This window comes from Streptopelia decaocto (assembly GCF_964273445.1).
Source record: "Streptopelia decaocto genome assembly, chromosome: 3".
Classification (NCBI taxonomy): Eukaryota; Metazoa; Chordata; class Aves; order Columbiformes; family Columbidae; genus Streptopelia; species Streptopelia decaocto.
In genome coordinates, this window is record NC_138656.1 from 41,845,671 (window position 1) to 41,864,573 (window position 18,903).

Below are 18,903 nucleotides of genomic sequence, written 5' to 3' on the forward strand. Positions count from 1 at the left end.
TGCACAGCACTAAGAGTCCCGGTGCATGTCTTTATCCCAAAGCTGCCACACACCTGCAGTTACCAAGAGTTTTCAACTATTTCTTTGAGAAGCTCTAATACATGGTGTGTTTGCAGGAAACTTTCAAGGATTTGCAGTGAGCATGCCCTTAAGCTTGAAAAGTGCTTTTTGTTTGTCTTATGGAGTGTTGATTTTATTTTACTAAATTAGGCTATCGAAATGCTGTTCCCTCTCATACATTTAGAATAACACCAGGAGCAGCTTGGAGTTGCTGGAGCAGTGGAATAAAGGAAGGGAGAATGTAAATATGCTATCCTTCCCCTGTCTGAGAAACCTGACCATAACGCTGTTGGGAATGAATCCTATTTAAACGTCTGCTGCAGACATAGTATCATTCATGCAAACATCTATCATTATGCTGAGAATTCTGGTTTCTGAAGGTGGTTATAACTGACACTTCAGGGAAGCTAACATCTTCCTTATTGCAACAGGAATAAACTATAAATCCAAATCAATATTTAAAAAAAAAAAAAAAATTCTTAAGTCAGATAGAATTCTGGAATTTCAACTATATTTGAAGGCATTTTTAAGTTACCATTTTCCTCAGCTCCTCCCACAAGCAGCTAAACTCTCACACATCTTTTAGAACAAGATAGTGTTTGAAGCGAAGAAAGCCACCTCCATATTTTCTTTTTCTTTTTTTTTCTTTCCCCAGTGCAAAGGATCTGATTCACCAGTTCGTTACTGTATTTGTACACCTGTGCTTTCAAATAGTATACTCATCTTATGCGTGTGTGAGATCAAATGCAGGGTTTTAGCATGCTCTTTCAGCTTTTGTGTGTGTGTTTTTGATAACTCCACAATATTCATTACAAAAATGTGCCTTTCATTCCCATGTTATCTGCCTTTATTCCTGAGGATGCAGTTTCCAATGGACTATTCACATGAGTAATCCTTACTTAAACAAGAACAGTGGGATTATTCATGTTACTAAAGAACAGTCATATTTCAGAGAATTATATCCAAGCGAAGTATTCACAAGACCATGCAGAAGCCTGAAAGAGAAAACAGATCGATCTGATTTCAGAGCACAGCTCTCGACTTCCTGCTCTGTAAGGTTACTTACCACTTGTGCTACTTTGCTGCAGCTGGATTCTTGCTCTATTTTGAATAACTTACACTACTTGTTTTTTTTATTTTCTGAATTTCCTCTGTGCTTAAGAATTACAGTTTCAATTAATTTTCTAGCCTTTAGAGGGTGATTTTTTTTTATTCAAATACAAATTATTTGTTCTATTTAAGTACAATTATGTTGTTAACATTTCTATTCCAGGATTAAAATATTACTAGAAACCAAAAGAAAGCTGATTGTTTCCAGATCGATTCTAAGCACACTCCAAATGCCAAAATATCCTATTAAATGTATGCAACTTAGAGGAATATCAACAAATTTATTCTACCTACCATAGGTAGTCCATTTTGGACTTAACTACTTTAAAAAAAGCCTGAAGTCTCCATCACAGTGAAAACAAACACACTGAAGTGAATATAACTCCTTGCATCTCTTTAGAGAATCTGTGTTGATCACAAGGTATATAAACACCTGGAAGGGCTGAGAGGCAGGCAGGAAGAGACTGGGAATTTAATAGGGGGTGTGGTCTTACTGTTTATCCATAGTGCTACGTGGGCAAACTGTGTCAACTGCTTTCAATTTATTACAGGCTTCATATGACTATGACATTTTGCAGCACTTTGAAAACCTTCAGTATGCACCTTTCAAGCATCCATATCAAATCCACAGAAGAGAGAGGAAGAACCCCGGCAGGCTTGCGGGCTGCCCCATGACAGCATGGGAACTGGGGAAGAAGGGCCAGGTCACATGCAGTTAAATGCACCATGAAAAACCTGCCCAACATAGAGCTCGGTGAGGTAGAAAGCCTTTTGCCATGGATGTGCATGATATTCTCAGCTTCTTTCTCTCAATTATCATGTCCTGGTGATATCTGAGCTGCGCTGCCTCTGCCCAGGGCAGGACAGCATCTGCCCTGGATCAGTCTGGACTTGTTATGGAAACAGGTTTCTGAAGGCATCTCCTATTCTCTTACTTCTGGCAGGGCTTCTTGCCATGTAGTCAGATAACCACAAGCTGCAGGGCTAGGGCAAGCCATTTATGAAGTTCTCCATTCAGCAGACAGTGCCTCAAAAATCAGTCAAGGCTGCAAGGCTCACCCAATGAAGGAGACCTGGAAGGTCTTGGTGACAGAGTAGGTGTGAGGGTGATGGCAAGGCAGCAGTCCTACAGTACCCAAATAAGAAGAGCTTGTCCAGTGATGCTACCAGCTTCAGCCCACAGTCCATACAATCCATAGCTATGAGACAGGGCCAAGGTCAAGCCAGAAAGCCTTGTAGGCATTGTATACATACAACATAAGCTCAAGCAAGGAGTGAGGATGATGGTCATAGTTAAATGCATCTCCATGGCTAATAGGTGGAAGGTAGAGGGATGGAGGTCTGATATGTAGCTGTTGAGGGCAACTAGAGCCTCCTGGTATTCTTAGGGTCTTGCCAGTAGATAGACTAGCTTGGAGATACAAACACCAGAAGTTGAGTGGGACTACCAGAGACAAGCCTTAGGCCTATGTTTGCTGCCTGTGCACTGTCAATGAGATCACACTCAACCTGGCAAACACGTCAGTTTGTGTTCAACACAGCTTGAGATGAATGAAAATGTGTCTAATAAGGAGGATTGTAGAAAGGTTTGGCCAACTTGGAAAGGTGGACAACGTGAGAAATAGAGACATAGCCAAGTAAGGCAGCCATCTGCATCGTGGTAGTGCAGATATAGCACAACAGGGCAGAGAAAAGGGACATGCACAGGTCACATGATGTGTGAGTGGCAATCGAGCGATTCAAGCAGTGCTGCCTGCTGTCAGTCATGACTCCGTTCCAGGGAGTACATAACCTCATTAATATAACTGTCTTCATTGAACATTGAACCTTTTAAGATTTTCTGCAAGGGCAGAGGGAATCCTGTGTCAAATACCCTGAAATACCCTTTCTCCGACACACAAAAAATCCTACGTGTTATCAACTGTCTGTTAGAAAAGCATGTTTTATAGGCAATTCTCTCTTTCTGTTAAAGGACTTTGAAACTGCACAGTTCATTCAAGTTGTTTTAAAGTCTAACCTTCTCTGTTTCAACCCTTTGTGAAAACTCCTGATGATCACAGATACAGCCTTTTCTACAGGCACTCACAAACTCCTCTTTATTCAAAGTGGTTTGAGCAGTGGTGTCCCCTCTTGTGTGTTCAGTTCATTCTAGGTAGGAGAGCAGAAACGGGAGCAGGAAGGATAGGAGCAAGGAGACAAGGGCCAAGGATCTGAGTCCCAGACATGAGCTAGAAAACAAATTTAGGGAACCAGTTCCAGAAATATGAATCCTTCTAGAGAAGTGCTTTTGCTGGAAATACTAACTGTGAATAAAGAAAATGTTTTTCAAATCAAAATATGAAATGGAATAAATATCTAAGTGGTATAATATTATAAACTCAACAGAGAGAAAATAACCTTAGGGCTGAAAGTCTTCTAGATCTTAAGATATTAAGAAATACTCACAGGTGGTGTTGGTTCTGAATCTTGTCCAAGCTTCAGAAATTAAACTGTGAGAAAGAAGAAGCCTTTTGCATCTGTAAGAAGTAACAGCAGCATGAAGAAGAGACACTGACAGGGAACACTGCTCTAGGGCAGAGCCCTTCTTTTGTTGTCAGTAATATAAATTTACATTAAAACAAACATGCCCAGAGTGTACTTTGTCACCCTAAAGACCTAATATTTCCACCCTGTGGTTACTTATACCAGCCAAGTCTTATTCTTTGGCTAGTTTTTAACATGGAAGTGAAAAGTTTCTTCTGTAGCCCATAGTCTACAATCATTCCCTTTGACCTGTGTTTTTCTAGACATCTCTTTTTGTCTTGTCAAAGTGAAAGACTTACTTTTGGGCCTTAACACTTGTAAAGCCTAAAATGTGTTGAGCAGTCTAAGACCTCCAGACAAGTCCTCAGAAGTCCCTCTTAGCATTACTGCATCCCATCTAGCATTTTGTGAGTACATTTCCCAACTGTTCCTTAGATTAGGAGCAGTCTTTATACATGGCCTTCATCTAATAGTCTCTGTCAGTGGCTTGAGCTCATGGGTCCCATCAGAAGGCTGCAAGAGAAAGTAGATTGGAGAGTGCCCAGAGTCTCCCTGTATATTCTGGCATACAAAAATACTCTGTATTACTCTCCACTTTCCTTCTCTCCTAGCTGCACTTGTACATGCATGCAGGACAGGTACTTTGGGAGCTGGAAAAGCTACCAGGAGGGTATGAAGAGGGCCTGGGCTGGGGGGCAGGTTAATCAGGCCTAGCTCTCCTCTTCCCTCTTTGCCGTGTAGAGCTAAACTCACTTCAGGAACCTGGATTTTTATGCTAGAAAGTGCTGGTCAAATAATCTGTGGTTTATATCTTCATTTTCCATGTGGTACACAAATGTCTTTCCATATACAGCTGGTGCTGAAGAGGCAGACTATTGTTCCTGTTTATTGAAGGGTCTAATAAGTACTCCAGGAGTAGCAGGTAAAGCTAAAAACAGTAAATAAAAACAAAGGGAATAATACTTTCTTTATTGCCTTAGTACAAATCAAGAATAACTACATTCTGATCAAGTTGAAATAAAGTGTGTCCCGTCAAAATCCAATTCAAGGGAGCCCCGGGATCATTAAATTAGATTTAAGTTAACATCTCCAGTCAGGAGATGTCCCCTTTAGGGACAGCTGTTAGAAGTGGGAAAAGGGCAATCACAGAAAGAGGCTAGTGACGGGGCTTGAAGGGAAAGTCATCTGAGAAGAGACAGTGACACTCGCAGGAAGGGAGATGCTTCCTCAGAAGAGGCAAATGAGTGGCCTCTGCTGAAGGCAATCCTGGCAGCAGAGAAACGCTTCAGTTCAATGCCACCGTTATAAAAAGGGTTAATGCCTCTGAGCTTGGCGTTGCTGTAAGGAGCTGTTCCAAAAGGACTTTGGCAGAATCTTTATTCCACTGTAGCTCTCCCAGTTGTCCTCTGCAAATAAAGCCAACTTGGCCATCTGGGTTCTTGGTCTGGCTTGAAGAAACAATGAGTCTTATGAAAAATCTTCCCAAGCTCCCAGAAGAAGAAGAGTGGCTGGGAGGTCAGCTGGGGACAATAATAAATTAATGTTTTCCATTCTTATTGCCAAAATAAAATGAAAAATCCAGTTATTCATTTTTGATGGAAGGAAGGGTTTTGTACTAGCATAATCAAAAATATTTAATTTGGAGTGCTATTAGGCCAGTCTTCTTAAGTTTAGGTGGCTGACAGAAATGTATCTATTTTTAAGGAGCAGAATGAAAAGTGTTAAAAAAAGTGTTGTCTCTTTTATATAAAGTTTACACTTGTGTTTTTGCCATAAGCATAATTTCAGCTTCTTACATGTGCATATGCAACTATATTCAAATGAAAAATGGGGAAAAGATGACATATAATACAATGGCTAAAGAATGTAATGATACTTGTACATTTTTATTTGCCTATCAAAATATGAATATTTCAGCCCCTTCTTCCACAAGTCACTTCAGATAATGACAGTTATTATTTCTGAGTTGTGGAAGCATTTGCTGGACAGTAGAGTTGCTTGCTAACTCGCTGTGGCAAATCAGGCTTTGTCACTTCCACTTAGCAAATAACAAAGCTAAAAGTTAGAACTGTCATGGAGTGTTGTCCTAGACAAAGCACAGAGAACAGCAAGATAGTTATTCAGCATGATGCACAATATTACACTCTGTGTTTTCGGTTTAATCACAATGTCAGTAGACAGGACCTCAGGGGTGTAGTGTCTGACAGCATCGGATCTGCCGTACATATTCATCACGCTCACCCAGGCATCCACCAAACATTACTGATTTTCATTTAAATAATCAGGTTTGCTAAAGAGTTTATTAAAGTTATGACTGGGATCTCTGGGGTTTTTATTTCATGGGAGGTAGGATTTCCTTTTCCTTGGATGGCCTGCATTCTGCAAGCATCCTTCAGAAAGCTGGCATCGTGGCCATATGAGGAAAACAGGATTATAAATTCTGGCAGGTTAAGTGTAAACAGATAATAAGGGAAGTCAAAAAGTCTTTGAGGAACAGTTTGCAAATGATAAAAGAACAAACAGCAAACCTTTTTTTCAAGCATATCCAATAGCCTGCTGGAGAATTTCTAGAAAGAGTAGGTCCCAGTGAGAGAAATACAAAAAGAGCAGTTGGAAAAGATACTGCTTTAGCAGAAAAACATGGTAAGTTTTTGGCATCAGTGCACAGTGTTCCACAAGTTCCTGACCCACAAATTAGTGGTGGCTTGGAGACTCTTCTGGGCATACATTGCCACATGCTGCCTCACTTTTACACTTTTCCACTGTGCCTACTACTGGGAACTGTCAGAGCCAGAATACAGGCCCGAACAAGATGTTTGATGTAGCCACCCTATGTTTTTCTGTGTTTTGTTTGAATTATATTAATTTGGTGCGCCTATATTCACAGTTCAGTCCCAATTAAGGCATGACTTCTTAGCAACTTACACAAACATTTCTTTTCCTTCACTCTGGAGAGCACACTAGCTAAGCCTGAAACCGGCCACTCTGTGTTTGTGGTCTGCCACTGGAGCTCTTCTGGACCTCAGCTTCTCATACCAGTAGCCATAACGCAGCTGGAAGGCTCCAGCTCAGGAGAGCCCATATGATCACAGCTCCTCCTGAGGACAGCACCTGAGGGCATTTTTCACTTGAAGCATTAACAGGTATCTTGAAGGGAAGAAAGTTTCCATGAATTTGGGCCAAATAGAACAACCAATACTAAGTAGATGAGGGATGGATGGGTGTTAGAAAAGCCTCAGGACATTTATTCCCTCAGGACATGTATCCAGTATATTTGATTTCCAAGTAATTTAAGCAATATGCTCATAATCAGATTTGTGCAAAGCAGTATCACGAATGCTAATGAAGCTTCCCAAAACCTAGAAAACTGGTAGATTAATTCCTTTGAAACTTGGAATGTGAAATCCTAGTCAAGCTTACATACAAAAAATTCTGGGCTTGTCATTTAATGTAGCACACTTACTTTATGAGAGAAATGAGTGGTATTCCTAGTACTGGCTCCAGGTTTGTTGCCTACACATAAATGTTCTTTTGTTGAGAATAGTAAAGGATTTCCAGTGAAAGTGCATGGTTGGGTCCCTAATTCCACAGTTACACAATCACTTTAAGGTAAATACAGGCTGCTGTTAGAAGGGATAATCTATTGTTCTTAGCACCCTGGATACCTATTCCCAGCCAACATGGAAACCAGACAAAGGAACTGTTCTATTTGTATTATAAATTAATGGGATAATGGAAAAAGTGGGAATAGACTTGTCATTTGTAGTGTCAGCCCACACCTTGGCTTACAATTAGAAAGGAATTACACATTGAAAAAAGAGACTAATATAAAATAAAAACCACCTTGGAACAGTCAGTTTTCCTATATAAAAATATTTAGTCTGAAAAAAGCAGAATCCCACCTGAACATACGAACAACTGTAGCGCAGACTTTCCCCCAGTGACACAGCTCCTTAGAGAATGTTCCTCTGAACACAAGCAGGAGGCAGACTGATGCACAAGCAGATAAGCGCACAGGTTGTTAACCATAAAACCTGGGGAAAAGGGACATGGGGAACGGACAGGTAGTTCAGTTTTTCTGAAACCTGATCCGTATTTACCAAGAGAAAAAAAAAAAAAACACTTAGTGAGGTGGAAACAACACTAGCAGTGGTCATACTGTATAATTATAGTGGTTGTTGCATATTTGAGCTTTTTTGGCATCTCAGAGGATGTTGGGATGTTTTGTGATTCTGAGAAGAGGTTTCGGGGTGCTTTTTGTGTAATGCACTGAAATGTTCCCCCCTCAACAGCACCATCTCCTCTACTGCTCTGTCTCCAGAAGTAGGAAAGATTTTTCAGACATAAATCTTAATACAATAATTCAAAGACTGCTGAGAAGTTTTCCCTGGTAAGGTCAGGAATCTGAAGCACAGGCAAATTGTGCTAAACTTTCACTGTGCTAAACTTACAGCTGCTTTAATGTAATTTTCTAGTGTAACACAAGTGGAGAGCCAGATCTAAGAATTTTTACTTTGTTCTCAAGATATGATGCAGCATGCTTTCTTGTTTGACTTAGCAGATCCTTCTTTCTAAGTCATTTTCACACAGATTATTCCCTATTTTTTTTGTGTATATCAGACTTTCACTGACTTTGTTCAGTATTTCTCTTGAAGAATGACCTCAGTCTTGTTCCTCTCTTAAAAGTCTAGAACTCCATATGCCACCAAGAGGCACAGTTCCACTGAAGAAGATGAGGACCAAGGACTTGGATTTGGCAAAATAAAGTGATGAATGTTCTTCAAAGAAGTGTCACCTCTTATCTAAGTATTATTTTCTCATCTAAATATTAGTGAAACTGTTTGTAGAAGCACACCAAAAAATACTGACATGATTACTGATGCATGCTCCTAAGTGCCTGTTCATATATTAGCAACAATCCATTACTTCCTTAACAGAATTACTCTCAACCACAAGCCATTTAAGTCAAAAAAGGAAACTGCTTATCATCCAAATCCAGCTGCTAGCAGGAGCTATTTTCCTCCTTCATTGAGACCACTTGTGTCTGGGATAACCTCTACGGACACTAGGAACAACATGTGTAAAGGCAAGTGGTCCCCTCCAAGAAGTGGGCAAACTGAACAACAGGATGTTCTGATGAAAATACATGCTGCTAGGAGCAGCTCTAGTCCACACCTTTTGTGGCCAGCAGGTGAAAAAAGAATTAGTTCTGGAAACTGTATATGATGAAAGGAAGTATGAAGGCAGCGCAGAGCTGACAACACTGTTTTCTGCATGCATCAGCACCTTTCTGAAGATCACTGACAGAAAAAAATTACTACAAAATCAGGATTATCTTGGCAGGAAGTTTTCAAAGAACTGCTGTATCCATGTAAAGTCACAGAAGACATCTGTATTACAGTCATTAAAGCAACTTCAAACCTTATTGTCTTTTTTCATTCTAATTTATTCTATAGCCTTCATTCACATGATCATCAAAATATGGTACCTTCATCTACTGAACCTTGATGGGCACATACATTACCTTGGGCTCAGTTATGGCGTGGTTTCTTTTATTGTAAAACTACTTTGCTGCCAGAATGGCATAGACAGAAAATGCCACTGAAAGCATCAATTCCCAGTGTGAATGGAGTGATTCTATGAAAAATATAGATGCCAGCTGCTAAAAATGGAGCCCTAGAGGAGAAGAAAATCCGTCAAACCCATTGACCTGGAACTTGACCACTGAATATTTTAAAAACCTTGAATTTTACCCACTTCAGGATAAAATAACACTGTTTACTTATTTAATCTAGATTTTGGGTTTGTGTCATGTTTGGAAGCTCAATGGTTTATTCTCCCAGTTTCATTAAATGGTGACAATGAGAGATACACAGATTTATTTTCTAAAAGGATTCAGCCTGCCCAGCAGCCATTTACGTGGAAATGCCATTGCTTTAAGGCAGAGCTTCCTGACATAGTTTGTACAGGGACTGTCATTGCAAAAATAGACACGGCATTGCACCATGTCAGGATCAGCGGTGGCGGCAGCAGCTGTGTGCGAGGCTGCACATGCGCTGTACATGTGATTCTAGCCCTAGTATTTCTCCAGGTCCTCTGCTGGCCTTTATACACAAGGTGGAGGAGGAAGAGGTATTGGGTCATTGTCTGTCTCCTCTGGGATTGTTTTGAGACTGCTCCCCCCACATGCACCTTACCGGCACGATGTCTGCTTTAGGACTGAAACCACACATGGATTTTTTAATGCTTCCCATTCAGAGACTTCAAAGCGAAGGCCAGTGAAAGCATCACTGCACACCTAACATCTGCTTTTTTGCACGAGGAAAAAGAAAGATACAGAAATATTAAGGCCAACATCCCCAAAAGCATTAGTGCCTAAGTCTCAATGAAATCGATCTAAGCTATGAGTCTAGTAAGCTATGGACATCTGTGCTCAGGTGACTTAAATGGAAAGTCTGACCCACTCATTCTGAGCTCCATCTCCCTTCATGGGGCTGAACGTGTCCCTCCAGCACGTAGCGCCTGTAGCTCATGCAAACATAGTGTATAGAAATGCATGACATACTTGTTTGAACTTTTAGCAGACTGAAACCTTTAATGTTCAGAAATGTTTCCGTTTCTTAAGAGGGAAACACTAGATGATTGCCAATGAAAGAGTCTCGTAAGGTTTTGAAAAGCAGACTTTATTTAATAGGCACATCATTGCTTTAATAGCACTGGGCTGCACAGCTTACTGCACCATTTGTAAATGGCTTTGTTTGATTACATTGCATTTCCTCAGTGTCGGTAGGATTCAAGTAAAAAAGTTACTGCTTTTACTTCTCTCTCATTTCTCAAGATGGAAAAAAAAAACAGTAAAACAACTAGCGCACAGGAGCATAATAAAGACAGAACTGCCTCTGATCCAGTAGGAGTCAAGACAAACTGTAATTTGAGCACTGAACAGTTAAAGCTGCAAGACAACCACACTACGTTTGCTCAGATGGGTTTTTCCATTGTGCAGGATAGAGATGAATGTTGCCCACTAATACAACAAGGGACTGGCTTTCTTATACTGAGAAACAAAGACTGTCCAACACAGACAAGAATGAGGGCTTCAAAACAGCTCACATGAAATTAGTTTTCTTATTATTTCTAGTTATAAAAGTTGTACTTACTCAGCTGTAAAAGTTAAAGGCTTAAAAGAAAAGTACTGCTTATAGAACTCTAAACCTGCAATTTAATCAGCTTTTCACCTTCCCCCCCTATATTACAGTTCTTCATGATAAGAGAAAACTGTCTTTAAGAGACAAAACCATAGCATTTTGGATTATGTTTGTAATTGAGTAGTTTACTTGGTTGATACATTTCTTCCCTGAAAAACTGCATTTTAAAATTTTATTAAATTCCACCAATAAAAGCATACAAAATCAGAAGTCATTAGAGGAAAATAATATTGTTCTACGAAAGAAAAAAGCATGACTTCTAACATAGTTTTATGAACATTGTAAAAGAAGCACATATGGCATTGAAATATTTTGAAAATGGAGAAGTATTTTGTGAGTTTCAGTGTTCTTAGGTTTTACACTCTCTTTTCTGAATTGATATTTTTTTATATCTTGCAATTTTTTAATATATGCTAGCATTGTATAGGACAGACAACCTAAAACCAACAATGCAGAGATATAGCGTGCTGCACACTTTAATATACACTAGTTACTTTAGTTACTAGCACTTTATGCTGACAGTACCTACTGTATTTGTAAAACTCATTTTTAAATCAGCTTGTCAAAGCTTTTGAGAAGCAATCTGGGCAATGAGGTGGGTATTTTTAGTATCTACCATGAATACAGCCAATTACAGAATCAGAGGTCACTCTCTCCATACAGTGCTGACGAAAAAGAGGTGTAATCCAGAGCCCCAGGAACAGACCCTGGGCCCGTGTATGGAGGCATTCTCTTGATGCAGTACTCAGCCTGCTCAGGAGGCAGCTCTCGACGTAACTCATCGGCCAGGATATAAGGCTGTGAGGGGGGAAAGGATTAAGAAATTCAGTATGTATTCTTCAAAGACAACAAAATATATTTATTTTCTGTAGCTGTGACTAATAAACTCAGATACTCTGCCTATTTTCCTGTGACAAAATATTTTCCTTGGTAAATTCCATCCCTAACAATGAGTTGAAGGGGACAATGCTACCAACAAATTCATTAGGGCGAAGTCCAGTCTCAGAATATGTGACTGTGTATGTTAGCTACTGAGCACTGTGCAGCCATGGGTAGACTGTTAGTGATACAGCTCACCCATGGCCAGCGAGACAGTGTCTACAGTGCACTGCTGCCCCTTCTGCAGTGACAGGACAGACACAACTAACAGATCCTGTTAGTTTCAAGGTCCTAATATATTTGTAATGGAACATGCGTTATTGCTTTTAATGGTTTGCATTTATGATATGAAGTATACCGTCTGTTAACAGACTTGATATTATTTAAAATAGCCATGTAATGAAAACTATTTCTTCTTGAGGCCTGGGCTTTCATCTTCCACATGAATTCCCATTAAAAACATGTCAGGAATTCAAAATGTGCTCCACAGTAAATGAGATCACAAAATCAATACAAACAGCCAGAATGAGAAAATCAATAGAGCGAGCTTGGGCCAATAGACCTGTACTGCTGTGATCTCTCCTTTCTCCATAGCACAGGATTGGTTTCCTGGCAGCACTGTTTATGGCATTGACTCCTCCAGAAATTCTTGAGTTGCCATTATTCTCCTTTTCATCTTTATACAGCACTCACTCGCCAGTGGATCTGGCTATGAGGAGGAAAGGATGCCAAATTGAGGAGCTTCCCCAGGCACCCAGTAACAAGAGGAGGTCTCCTCATCTTGCTCCTTCTATGATAGGGATACATCACATTGCATTGCCCTGTTGAATGAGCTGTCAGGTCACAACCCAGCTTGCAATTAAGTGTAGACTTGTGCAATTGCCCAGGCTGTGTTCCAGAGGGCCAAACTCTGCATTGAAACATCCAGACAACGGCATGAAAGGCAGAATGACTTTCCCTCTAATCAAGGCTGTCGTGTGGAAATAATTTGATGTATAATTTATCCATTATACAGACAAACTGTCTAAGCCTTGTCTAAGATGTCTAATTTTATGTTGGCTCTTTGTGATACGAGGGTAAACAGACGAAGCCTTGAATTCTGCACCCATTGCAGCTAAGAGTTGTAGTTCCAAACAAGAAGAAAAGGCAAGCACTTTCTCTGAAGTCTTACAAACTGAAAACAAAGCTTCACTGTTACTACTAAAAGGCTTGCATAAGACTTTCAGCAAAGAAGGGCTAAACAGGAGAGCTACTGAATCCTTACACCCAGCAGCACGATGACTGACCTTATCCGAAGCCAGGATTCTGAAGGAAGCTATCACTTGCTCAGCCGTGTCTGTATCTGCCGTTTCTCTGGTCATGAAGTCAATGAAGGACTGGAAAGTGACAGTTCCTTGCCCATTGGGGTCAACCAGAGACATGATTCGGGCAAACTCAGCTTCACCCTTTCACAGAATCCGAAACAAAAAAAATGGTCACCATAATATCAATCACCAACAGCCTGTGTCTCTCATGAACCAGCAGGACCAGTGTTTAAAAAGTCTTTAAAGCATCTTCCTGACTTCAGAACATAAATGTCAGAGTCAATGAAATCTGGGAACTTAAATGCCCAGCCCCCTTTTGTAGAAAGGACTCAATGCTTTTGAAAAATGTCCTAAATATATAGTATGTATCTTTCAATTGACTTCCTGCAACTTCCTCCCACTTCCACCCTCCCTCAATGCCTGTTTTACTTGTTTTAACTTAACACTTCATTAGTCACCCCATCCTAAAACCATTGTAATTTAGATACCACACAGGCAGGTAAAACAACAGCCCAAAAAGCAGTGTACTTGTAGACCCACTGAACTAAAAAGGGAAATAATTCTGAAAGTTTCATGCCAAATATAGGACAGTTCAACTAAGACTAATCCTTTTTTCTACAAAAAAGGGTGAATTTGAGGGGACAGTTTTTTAGAATAAATAAGTGAAGCAAATGCAACCCCCAAGGCTAGTTTATGAGACTTAAACAGCATCAAACTCATGCAGATAAAAAAGGAGAAAGAAAAAACAAATCATTTGATAACTGTTAATTTCAACTTTTAAAATTTCCTTAATTCAAAGAGCAATGCAGCAGACCACAGAATATGTCTTTCAAGTGTTCAGTTTTACTTTTAACTTCCTTTTTAACCATTTGAAAATAGAGAAAAAGCAAAGAAAAAATAAACTAGTATCTCTAGTGCAAATTATATTATTAGTATTCTCTCGATTTAAATAAGCTTTAGTGTTGCTATGGTTAATGTTATAAGCTATAAGCAGAATCATTTGCCATTGTTTCTTAAAATTCATACCAAATCATAACCCATTGAAATTAAGCAAGCTCTGAAATCATCGTGGTCCATCAATCCATTCTTCCTCTATTGACCAAAACAATGCAAGGAATATGGAATGGAAGGTTTGAAGAATCCAAGGTGATTTCCAAGGAGATGACGAGTTTTGACCATATTGGATCCAGTGTATGAACAGTATTCATTGATATTGCCCAAGCGGGTAACCAGAATCATCATCAGTTTTAAAGGAGGAAGAAGTAACTAACATATTACACACACAAAACAGACATTTTCACCATGAAAAGTAAAATCAGGGGAGTGATAAGGGAGAGGAGGAGGTGAAAGAGACAAGAATACAGAGAACACAAACAGAGAAGACAAAGAGAAGGGCAAGGAAAAAACTTTGTTATTGAACCAGTCAAACTCAGGAGATGCACAAGCTCCCTCCCTGATATGAAGTGTCTTTGAAAGGTTCTGCATGGGCTGCTGTAGTGACTTAAAGTATAGTTTAAAATAGTCTGAAAATAGTGTATCACTGACTATTTCAAATATTCCAAGGCTAAGCTATGTACACTGTGAGAGCTGTCTGCTGACATATGGGAAAAAAGTACAGGGATTTTCCTTCTGACTGCAGGCTGTCAAGACCTGGACTACAGCACAGAGATGCGCATACTGGCTTAAAGGATGGGACTTGCAAGTCTTAGAAGGAGGTCAGTTGAAGACCTTGTTTAAAAGGCAGTTGCTCATTTTCCAGGCAATAACGTATCTGTGGCATTCCTTGGTCAGAGCTGAGTAAACATTAAATGGCATGATAGTAAAAAGGTAAATAAACTTTTCCTTGGTGTTGTGATATAATGTAGGGGTTTGGAGAGCATTGTGTCATCCTATATCAGTAGAGAGCTTGTGTTGAGTCCAAGGAAATGAAAATTAGCAAGAGTGCAAGCAGCATAGGGGCTCCCTATAGTTATTTAGTCCAAATAAAACTTCTCAAACCATGTAAAAGAAACAACCTGACAAATCTTTGAAAAATGCATATAAAAATATGGTTCCAAGGGATGCTGACAGTCCATCTAATCCAGTTGTCTTCCCAGCAGCAGGATATTTTCAAAGCATGACCAATATCTTGGAGTTTAAACCCACAGTCTCTTTGGCTATTATTATATTGGTCTATCTGAAAACAGAACAATATCAGTTTCCTCTACCTGCCGGTCATTTCCAACCTGTCCTAGACTGATGAGGCAGGCTTTAAATTCATCAGAGTGTAGATTGTCAGATTCATCCTAGCATCCCATCACACGTCATGCATTTTGGAAGGTGAAAGAAAGAAAAATCAAAGATCAGGTTAGTTAAGAACATTCTACTCTTGTATTAAGAACCATGTTTTTATAGAACTTCATGGAAATGTAATGTCAACATCATATTACAATGAGTTACTTAAAAATGTACAACTTTTGCAGTTTCATGCTTTCAGTTTTTGTAGTGGAAAAAGGTGCTTACCTCAACTACAGAGTTAAAACTGTGCTTCCTCTCTAGGTGTTCTTTTAACATTTTTGCTAATAAGGCAGCTTATATTCTGTTGAACTGCCATTTGCTTCCTTCATTTTCTATTGTCATACAGTGTATGTGAGATGTAGTAAAAAGATCACTGAACCTGGGCAGAAAGTTTTTCCCCTCTGAATTACTGTTACTTCACTCTTGATCTGATAACATTATTTAACAACAGAATACGCATACCTCAAAAGAGAGGAGAAGCACAAAACAATTTATTTCTTGTCTAGATCCAAAATAAATTTATAACTGACATAACTTGGGTTTCAGTTGTGTCTTCTTTAATAATCTATACAGCAAGGTTTTGCTTTGAAAACTGATTTTTAAAAAGCCCCAATGAATTCCAGGTTAAATCGCTTCTAGTAACACCATATCAAACTGGATCATTGTTTTGAACCAATATTATTTTCCATTTTGCAGGTCAAGAGATTCATACTAAGTTCTTAACAACAACTTTTCTTCCTGTTCATACTAAATGTGTCCTATCAGAGGTGTCCTTCAGATTGAGTCAACATGTATACAATTAAAGATATGTTCCAAAATGAAAAATTATTACCCATATTGATTTTACAGACTGACACTTTGGAGAAGATCCAAGGTTGTCTGTCTGCTACATATTTGCCTGCTGGATGAATAATTTATTTTTTAAATTTTCTAGATAATTATGCATAATTAAAATTACAGGAGTTTTAACAAATGCACTGGGTTTATTTAATATATTAAAAGGATGAAGTGGTGCTTTACTAAGTTCATCACTCCATGCATTTTTGATATTTCCTGCTGTTATTATATTAACTCCCACTGCATCAGCCTCCACCAGCTCCATAAAGGGAAGATGAAAAATAACAGTGAACAGTCTATGATGAGAGATAAAGCAAAGCTGCAAATCTGGAGCAGCATTTAGTTAAAAGCCATAATCACAGTGAAGTTTTTTCCTTTAGCATCTCTATTTTATAGGATAATTCCTGTTATAAGGCATTAAAAAGTATTTACTTTATTATTCTGAAAATGTTAATCTAAGTCTGGCGTGAAACTCTCCAAAACCACCCTGGAGACAGCATATGGCAGGTCACACCAGGAGTAAAGTCAGCTCATTTTACCGTCTTTCTAAAACTAAAGATATTACTGTGTGACTGCAAACAAAAATACATAAAAATGGCACCTAAGAGCCAAATCCTGTCCCTCCTCCTCTATCTGGTGTTGGTAGAGGGCTATTAGCTATGTGACCACACCAGGGGCTGGGTGATCAGTATGTGCATGAGCTCCCTCCCTAACCACTACACCCGGCAGCGGCAGTCGTGCAACAGGTAGCAAAGGGCAGATGGGAGAAAGACCAGCACATCTACCAAGAAAACATTTTCTTTAGGAGATGAGTGCAATGGGTGTGCTGGAGCTCATCACCATCATCTGGTAAAGTGGGACTCCCCACTGAGGGTCCAAGCAGTTGTGCTATGTGCTATAACAGGTTCTTACATTCTTGTAGTGATTTTTAAAAATTTGCATCATATATGGCCTAAAAAGGCATCTTTGCAGTATATCAGAGTTCCATGGGACACAATGGTATTTTGCAATTAATGCATGGATCAAGCCCAAGCAAGGGCTTGGGAAATGGTTCTTTGTATTTATTTGTGTTGTTTGCAGACCAACATTAAGCACTGAAATTAGTTTTTTAAAGCATATAAATAACTTTGCCTTGTTAATCTCTTCCTGCCAATACAAAGTATAACACTGAAATACCTTTCCATGTTTCATTATTAGTCCCCAGAAACCTTTTCCTTTTCCCTCGTGATTCATATGTGGCCTTATAAAATAAATGAGGTTCTCAGTCAAAGCAATACATTCTTAAAGACGTCCTTGAGTTTCCTGAATGTTAATTGACCTGCACAAGCCTGATCATGTGCTTTCTTTAATAGGGAGCTGTTGTTTTTCTGTTAGTAAAATATGGGTGGTATGATGCTATTGCTCTGCATGCAGAGCTCTTACTTAAAATCTGTAGTTTGCACAAAAATTGATAGCAGAATATATTAACAGCCATTAAGATATTACATGCAGAGCAGCTGCAGATCTTTTACCACATACTTCACAATCTTATTTAGAATTTACTAACTATACTGAATCTGAAAAAGGAATCCTTGCATAAAAAGACTTCAAAACCAGTGACTAACAACACATTTGTGTTGGTGTCCCAATTTGTCTGCATACCATAGTTGAGCTATGCACCATTTCAAACAGTTCTAAACTGCTTTTGTGATTCAGACATTGTGTCCCACTTTCTCTTTTATTTTTTTTCCTTCCCTCTATGCCGTCACATTAAGGAAGGAAATATACCAGCACTGCTAAAGATTTATATTTATACCTACAACTAGACTGTGCCTTCAGGCACAGCCTCCAGCAAGGAGTAGTGTGTAAGCAGCAGCACCCTCAGGAATAACCTTTGGGGTACCAGTGTGTGTACATGGCCAGCTGTGGCCCACTTGTCCCGAGGGAGATGCAGCATCTTCACCACATGCCTTGTCACGCTTGCTGTGCTAGCACATCTCTGCTGGTGGATGCACTGAAAGAAACACAACTCTTCCTGCCCTTGTAATTGTTATTTGCATGGTGCCCACTTACTCAGTGCAGCTTGAGAATCAGGGGCATGTGGCCCCTGAAAAAAAAACCCTATAAAATACCTAAATAGCTTTCTTTCAAATATTCAGGATGTAGAAGCCATTTAAAACAATTCACCCAATTATTTAGCTTTTTCAAAGGACTAACAGCTGCAGAATGAAGCCCTATAATGGATTATAAACGGTAAGTTTTTTATCTTTTCATATATTCTTCCTGGCGAAGAAGATAGGGGTTCCTTCCTCAGTTATCACCAAATGAAGTTGTTTTTAGAAGCACTCTATAAAAAAGTTGTTAGGTTTGTGTGTACCAAAATACATTCTTTAAAATGGGGAAGGGACCTATTCTGCATGTTAGTACTTTGCAGACATCCTCAACACACACAAAGAGTCAAATATTAAAAGATGTCTTAAACTGGAGAAATGCCACAAAAGTCAGAACTATAGCATGCATAAATTATTCTGTTGTACTTATGTATTTAAAGCCTACTCATCAGGGACAGTATTAACTTTCCCAGATCTTTTCTGGCTATTCATCATTGTGAACTGCAATCCATTCTTTCAGTGAATTTTTAAACTGTGTCAGGCATTCAGAAATGTTGCTAAGTGCAACAAAATTATTACATATACTGCTAATTCCATGTGACGTGGAGAACCCAGTGT

At 39.3% G+C, this 18,903-nt stretch overlaps 1 protein-coding gene across 1 annotated transcript in view; it reads right to left on the bottom strand.

Annotated features, from left to right (window-relative positions):
* Window positions 1-10,355: 10,355 nt before the first annotated feature.
* Window positions 10,356-18,903, bottom strand: part of ACTN2 (actinin alpha 2) — a 69,695-nt gene continuing 61,147 nt past the window's right edge. Inside the window, exons 19-21 of the mRNA XM_082049076.1 lie at window positions 14,108-14,173; window positions 13,064-13,222; window positions 10,356-11,696 (exon numbers count right to left, since the gene is read on the bottom strand). Coding sequence (XP_081905202.1) covers window positions 11,538-11,696; window positions 13,064-13,222; window positions 14,108-14,173 — 384 coding nt within the window. The 3' untranslated portion in view covers window positions 10,356-11,537. The remainder of the gene's footprint in view (window positions 11,697-13,063; window positions 13,223-14,107; window positions 14,174-18,903) is intronic.